Source organism: Lycium barbarum, chromosome 1 (assembly GCF_019175385.1).
Source record: "Lycium barbarum isolate Lr01 chromosome 1, ASM1917538v2, whole genome shotgun sequence".
NCBI lineage: Eukaryota > Viridiplantae > Streptophyta > Magnoliopsida > Solanales > Solanaceae > Lycium > Lycium barbarum.
In genome coordinates this window covers 147,971,548-147,979,820 of record NC_083337.1, presented here as the reverse complement: position 1 = coordinate 147,979,820, position 8,273 = coordinate 147,971,548, and the positions used below count along the sequence as shown (strand labels likewise).

Here is an 8,273-nt window from a genome sequence, read left to right as displayed (position 1 = left end):
GCTATGATCTGTCCAGTATGCTCCTCTTGTTGTGCTAAATTTTTATTGATCCAGTTTGGCTTTTAGAATTCTATACTCCCTCTGTTCTTGTCTCCATGATGTTCAATAAGTCTTAAGGGAAAGTGTAGCAGTTGGGGTTGTCCTATTCCCCCGGTGTTAGCCATGCATGAGATTTATGAAATCCCTTGGAACTTGTGCAGCATTGGGAAGACGGGGGCGAAAGCTTTTCAATACTAACCATCTAGACATCCTTATGAATGTGTATATGCGAAGTATACTCAAATATACGTAATATATACATAAGTTATTTATTCTGAAAACTGGAACTGCCCTACTGTATTTTGGGCCTACTTCACTTTTTCTTTTGTGTTTTGACACGTTTTGGGCCTGCTCCCCTCCTTGTGTCTGTTATCATTTTAATTGGGCCTGCACCTATTTTATTTGACTGTTTGTTGGTATTTGGGCCTTACTGCCCATTTTATCTGTTTTCGTATGTCACTAGTTTCGGTTGCAAGCTTTTGTTTTTGGGCTGGATATTTCTTTTGCACATGATAATTGTCTTTATGTTTTCCGTGTGTGATGATCGTGTATATTATAAAAATTATGTCGTCGCTCTAATTCTTTTTTTTTCTTTTTTTTTTCTTTTGCATGACATCCGGGACTGCGAGGAGTCTCAAGTGAGACTCGACTTCGATATTTGATCCAAACAATTCCACTGCTCCACCCGTGTTCCTAGTTCATTAAGCTCGGCCGAAGTTAATTCCATGTGACGATCGGGATTAATTTATCTATTCGAACTTCTCTTCTCCCCTCGGAAAATGCCCAGTCCGAAGCAATATAGAGAGGGGAGGAAAAATGAAAGACTGTTGCGTTCTTTTTAGCATATCTTATATTTGTTTAATTGAGTTATGTTTGTAGGTGATTATTTTAGCTACTTTAGAATAATTAATTTAGTGGGGTTAATTGGGACGTTAGCTTACATAATAATGGAAATCTTTTCTTTTTAGTTCATTTCGTGAAATGTTTTAGTATATCTTTAAAAGGTGAAAACGGACGTTAGCCTATACAATAATGGAAGTCTTTCTTTTTTTAGTTATCTCGCGGGATGTTTAAGTATATCTACAAGAAGGAAAAACGGATGGTAGTTTGATATAATAATGGAAATGTTTTAATTCATTTTTTGTGAAGTATTTTAGTACATTTTTTTTTAAATGGGCATTATTTCTATATAATAATAGAAGTATTTTAATGCATCTTTTGAAAGGAAAAAATAAGTTTTCAATGTTTTCGAAGCCTTCGTTCTCGCCAAGTGCCTAAATTGACCAAGGAAGGTCTATTTGTAAAGTTATTTTTTTTAATTTGCATTAGCCATTTATCTATCTTATTTGGTCATTCAACATATTTTTTAAGTTGTTAAAATCAATTAATACCTAGTCATTGAGTTATTTCAAATATTGCACAATCTCATATTTTCGTTAGTTTACTTACAACTAAAGTCTTTTATGCAAATTATTATCTTTCTACAAGTCTCATTTTAAATAGCATTATTATAGTTATAACCTTAGCCACACTTACAAGCTATTTTCTTAAATATTTAAAATGTTATATTTGCATTTTTAGGCCTTAATTAATTAACCTAAGTTTGGTCGGTAACCATAATTAATGGATTCTAAAGGATGCCAAGCCCCTTCCCTTTAGGATAACCAAGAACCCTTACCTAGAATCACACTAATTAAGCAGACCATTAACGGAGGTTTAGTTTAGCTTTACCTTAGTTAATAACTAGGTGTCCTAATTCACCATTAAACAATTAGGTGGCGACTCCTTAAGTTAAATAATTTGGGAATCACCAATATGTTGTACTCTACTTTGACCTGTTTAAAATGGGGTATAACAGTGATGACATGGATTGGGCTGGTCTTCACGCATCATTATGTGAGGAGCAGCCATTGAGAAATGTAGACGGTCCTAGGTTTGTTGATTTCTCGGAGTTTCGTATCTCGATTAGTATTTACAATACTTATTTAAAACATTAAAATACTTATTTTAAATATATATGATACTTATTATTTTGTAATTTTTGATATTGTAGGATTCGCCGACAGTAGGTCTATCAGAGCCACCCATTCAAGTGTTTTCTCATGAGCCTGCCGAGCCACATGTAAGATTTCTAGTAAAACTTAATTTTATTCAATATAAGTTGAATATTACTTTAATCTTTTTAACATTTATTTGGACCTCAAAAAACACACTGTCTAGCTCCAGTTGTACAGGATCTCGTTCATGACACTGCTTCAGGTCCTACACCAGACCCTTCTCAAGAGCCCGCTCTAGAGCCCGTCGACACACATGTTTACAAAAGTTTATGTATTCAATAGAAATTAAAATTAGTACTAATTTTTTATATGTTTCAGGTTCATCCTTCGGCATCTGCGGACCCGGGGATGATGGGGAGGGTGATGTTGAGCCATTTGACCCTACTAATCTAGACAGATTGGCTCCGGTAGTAGCAGTCGGCAACAAACACGCTATGGTTCGGAGTCCGAAGAAGGGAAAAAAAAGTGGTGGATTATCATGGCTTAGAGCACTCGGCTATTAAGAGGAGGAAGGGGGTGGAGATGATAGCGAGGGTGGTGGGGATAGACTTAGGCCTCAGGGTATTCTAAAGTCTACTACATGCGGGACCTGTACGAAAGTTGCCTAATTTAGTTAGATAATATATATTTTGTGTATATTTTCTTAGTGATAAATATTATCTTTAGCATTTATTATCTTTTATTACCATCTCGTGTGACATCCTAAATTAATGATAATAAAAAAAAATCGACATATTCCAAATAAAGTTATGCACTCACTAAAAAGTAACGCGCTTAAATCTAAACCCTAAAAAAATATAACACTTAAACCTAATGATAACAAGTTTCAAACTTACTTCGGACACTTTACAACCCCTAAAACGACGATCTGAACTATTAGGTATCCTTGATGTATTAAGTCTACATTATTGTTCGCACAAAAAAAAACATCGGGTTCTATTTAAAATATTGACGTTCCGGAGTCTTTAGACATGAAAATGGAGTGAAATATAGAGTGAAACAAGTGTTGGAAATTTTGTAACCTCTTTAACGCAGGAATTTCCTGCGTTATAGGAGTTAACCCATATAACGCAGCAAGGATAGTTTGTAACAACATTTTTTTGGGGTATTTTGATTCATTTGGTCTTTTATTGAGTCATTTAGGTTCCGGACTCTCCTAGTTTAGCATCCTAAAAACAGATGTATGTTGATGTCTAAAGGCTTTTTTTAAAAAAAACTTTTTCAAACATAATTATCATAGAGCCCTGGCACGCCAGCACTTTAAGCAAAAAGTATATGGTACAATTAGAGATTTAACAAATTCCAAAACACATGAAATATAACAGATGTTCGTAGTTTCAAGATTATTCTTCATTTAACAATTTATTATAGCAACTTCTTTTTAAATAAATCTGTGTTATAGTGGCGGGGTTAGACATTATTCTCTACCTAACATAAAACTAATAAACAGCAAAGAATATGTTGTAGGAAAGGATGAGATTCTTTACTTATATAATTTTTTTTTGTGGCTAAAATACATGATTCTTTAAATGCTTTCAACTTAAATTCAAGTTTAACAAACTCAACTCTTTACATCTTGCATAACATGTGAAGTGTCTTATTTAATTGATCTTTCAAACTTGCTTAGTTTAAACCTTATTTCTTCGAGATCCCCTTTTGGTTTAAATTTAATCAGCTTTGCAATCAATAATGAATCTAATTAAATCTCAATCCTGTCAAAGAGTTATAGCAAACCAGTCTTGCCCATAGTTTATACCATACTTTCTACAGCAATATAACTACGTTATTGTCCTGAACTCTTAATATAGCATATATAACCAATGATCTACTTTGTCTTTTTGAAAGAATGGGGGTTGCTATATTCTTTTTCGAAACCCTGCTGGGATAACAGAGTTGAGCAAGACAATATAATCATGTCCAATTATCCCACCTTCAAAAAGATGGAACTTCCTTTATTCACTATCCATATGATGCGTAGCTCAAGCTGATTTTTAGTGTCCACATCATCTCTATACATAAGATTGACCATAGTGCCAGGATAAGTCTAGTACAATGTTTGGCATCAAGGAACCTTTACTACAGAGATGCTTTAACTCTGTAATTCCAAGCTTCAAGAGTAATTAAAAACTTCATGTAAATATCTGAAATTCTAATTCCCCTTCTTGAGTATTAGGATAACACAGATTCTTCCATCAAGTCCAATTATTATTATTTCCCGTCAAGAGGAGACTAGAAGGAGTGTGCAAAAAGATACTTCTCAAGCTGCAAATCATGGTCTTTGGTGGATGACATATGTCTATAGCAGATAACATGTTTAACTAATAAAGCCTTGCAATTAGAGATAAGATAAGGCCCTGCTTTCCTTCATAATTTTAATGGTCAAATCTGAAAGTTAGCTTACTTTCTTCCTCCTGTAAATATGGCCAGCCAGTATAGCCTAGATGGAATTCATATGGTTGAAAATTCAAGCATATGATAATTCCAGCAGCCTTTTGGATTTAACATTTTGCAATCCTCCAAAAGAAGCTTTTGCTGTTGTAGATTATCAATGCAGTAAAAATACCAAATATGTTTTATCGTCTTCCCATACTTCTCTTTCAACAAATTATTATTTTACGGAAACCATATGCCAACAAGAACCTCACGGAGAAAAGATCACCGAATTCCCCTCCGCCCTCTGGTTGGTGACCGGCCTTGTCTCAAGATAACGGATAGGATATTCTTATTCTTAGTTTTTCTCTAGATATGTTCCTCAACCATCACCTCATTCGGTTTAAGTTCACCAAAAATCTAGACAAGAATGAAGACATTTTGTTTTCCCCTTTGGCGGTTATAATAATGCCTGTCAAATACTCATAACAACACAAACGGAACTAAAGGAATATGCAACATTACTCGGAAGCAGGAAGCTTTCAATTTGGCTATGAATGTTGCAAACTTGCAATTAATTCTTTAAACAACACACAAGCCTGTTTAACTAAAATTTTATTAAGGACCAGGTTACAAATCCTAAACAATTTCAACATTCAAGATAAGAATGTTATACTGTCCAAATTCTTTATCAAGGACAAGTACCTTGGCATGTTGTGCCAGAAATCAGTCAAAACAGTTCCTCGTCCATTTCAGTATCACTTGAAAGAGACAGATAAGAGGGGTACAATGAACAAATTGGATTCAGATCTTTAGTTTTGGTATATCCCGAAAGCTTCATATCTTCATTTAGTAGACTCAATATGAAGCCTATCCTGTCTGTATCCACATGCGAGACATCTCCCATTACAAACTCATGCACTGCAGAATCCAACTCAATCCAGCTAGATCCCCGATTTTTCTTCACGTGATGCTCTCTTATCATTGCCCTTACTCTAGCTACATCACGCCATCTTCCTGCAGCAGCATAAATATTGGACAAAAGAATGTAATTTCCAGAATTCTCAGGCTCAATCTTGAATAACTCAGACGCTGCAATTTCAGCCATCGGGACATTGCCGTGAACATTACAAGCTGCGAGCATTGCACCCCAAACGGCTGATGTGGGGGCCACATGCATACTCAATATCATCTCATGGGCCTCCTGAAGGAACCCACCACGACCAAGGATATCAACCATGCATGCGTAATGTTTTTCTGTGGGCTGAATTTTGAATTCTTTAGTCATTTGTTTGAAGTACCTCCTGCCTTTATTAACGAGTCCTCCATGGTTGCAAGCACTGAACACCCCAAGGAAGGTTACATCATCAGGCTCTATATTCTCTCTTTGCATATCCTCAAATAAACACACTGCTTTTTCAACTAAGCCATGATTAGCAAATGCAGCAATCATCGTACTATAACAAAGCAAATCTTTTTTCTCTGCCATTTCAAAGACTTGCCAGGCTTTCTCAATATTTCCACATTTTGCATAGAGGTCTATTAAACTGTTAACAACACGTGTGTCAGAAAAATATCTGGATCCTACATCATCACTCATAATTGACTCAGCTGCATCTGCAATCCCTAATTGAGAGCAAGCTGAGATGATACTCAAAATAAAAGCCTCATCCAGTTCAAGACTCTGCTTTCTAAAGCTTTTGAACAATTCCAAAGCAGCAGAAGGCTTTCCATTCTTAGCATAGCCACCAATCATGGTAGACCAAGTAATAAGATTTTTCTCCGGCATTTCATCAAATAAACACCTTGCTTCATGCAAGTCCCCAGACTTAACATAGCCATCTATCATCATAGTCCACGACACTACATTCCTACAGGGCATTCGTTCAATGCATTCCCTCGCTCTTTCTAACTCGCCCACCTTACAATACCCTGATATCATCAAATTCCATGTCCTAGTTTCACGAATAGGCATTTCCTGAAACAAAAAACTCGCCATGTCCACATCACCAACATCCATATACCCCAAAATCATCACATTCCAGGCAGCCATATCCTTACTAGGCATAGCCTCGAAAAGATTCCTAGCCTCTACCATATCTCCCTTCTTAACATAGCCACATATCAAACTAGTCCAAGAAACTACATTTTTCTCATCCATGCTATCGAACAACTCTCGTGCTATTTCAAGTCTTCCATTACTCACATACCCCGATACCATCGAGTTCCAAGAAACGACATCTTTTTCCTCCATCCCATCAAATACTCGTCTCGCAAAATCAACTTCTCCACATCTCATAAAACAATCAATCAAAGAATTTTGCACTAACAAATCAAAACCAAACCCACATTTCCATATAACCCCAAACAACCCCTCACAATCTCTCAACCATTTCAACCGTCCCAACGCCTTTAATATCGATGATATCGTAAAATTCAAAGGCATAACATCTTGAATACGCATATCGCGGAACAGCGAAAAAGCATCATTTTGCTGAGAATTTTCAACATACCCATGAATCATTGAAGTCCAAAGAAAAGGGTTTCGTTCAGTAATTTCATCGAACACCTTGCGAGCATAGTCCGTCGCACCGAAACGAGAGTAAAGACGAATGACTTTGTTTAAAACAAGGTCTGATGAGGCAATGGATCCACATACTAATAAATTAGCGTGAACTGATTTTAATCTCTTAAGGGTTTTGCAAGTTTGGAGAATATGAGAAACAGTTTGATTCATTCTGTATCATGGCGCCAACGGCCAAGGGTTTTAAATTAGGGGCTTAGCAGTCATATGATTTTTTTTTAGAAAATAGCTAAAGTTCACAGATATTTACGAAATGTAGCTGCATTTAGCTTATGTACGAAACGTAGCTACGGTTGCTATATCAGATAGGTATAGCTGTATAGTAAAAGAGCTTTAACAGTTAAGCTGCGCGAAAGCGCAAGTTGCATAAAGAGTTGTGTCAACAAGTATTGTGTATTTGCTATAAAATCTAAAGTGTAGCTATGTTTTGTAATTTTTTGAAACAGAAGCTACATCTCGGGTGATTTTTCCTTTTTGTCTGCGGTCATATGAATTCTAATGCTGTTCTGGGCTTCTCCAATGGGCTGACTAATGTGAGAAATAACTCAATTTGGGTCTTAGAATTTTCTTACTTTTGGTAGAGAGATTAGATTCTTATGAGGAAATTACCCCCAATGATCTTGAAAATGGGTGATCTTGACTTTTTAACTTCTGTTTATTACATGGGCAAGTTTTCAAGCTCAAAAATTTAGGTAAAAGTGGCAAAACTTGTGAAACTTGAAGTTTTGTGCATCGGACAAGAGAGGTTAAAAAATTCAAGATTCTTTTACCTTCAAGGCCAAATCATTCTTTTTGTTGGGCTAATTTTCTTTATTTTCTATGTTTTATTTTTATTTTACATTTTTATGGTAGATTGGTGAACCCATGAATAAGAACAAGCAAAATATAGAGGAAGAGAGTATCCTTCGACGATAAGAGCACAATTAGCTCTATGACATTTTTCTTTTGACTTTCTCAATGTATCTGTGAATAATAATTCAAGCGCGTGAAGTAAGTACTTTCGAAGAATGGAAGATATTGGGAAGTGCTTTATATACTTTTGAATTCTGATTGTGCTCCGATTCATAGATTCCTGGGAAAATGAACACCATGAGGCAAAGGATAACATAGGATTGTACATGAACTGAAGTTGTCAATATTAGATCATACTACATTATCACTCATCCTTTTTCATTTTATTAAGTGTGTGTATTTATATGCTAGAGATACATTGAGGGTGTGTT

General features: G+C 35.7%; 1 protein-coding gene across 1 annotated transcript; it reads right to left on the bottom strand.

The window, feature by feature from the left end:
* Positions 1–4,929: 4,929 nt before the first annotated feature.
* Positions 4,930–7,551, bottom strand: LOC132642602 (pentatricopeptide repeat-containing protein At4g02750-like). The gene has a single exon (XM_060359704.1). The coding sequence runs from the start codon at positions 7,201–7,203 to the stop codon at positions 5,197–5,199; it is 2,007 nt and encodes a 668-aa protein (XP_060215687.1). The 5' UTR covers positions 7,204–7,551; the 3' UTR covers positions 4,930–5,196.
* Positions 7,552–8,273: the final 722 nt, after the last annotated feature.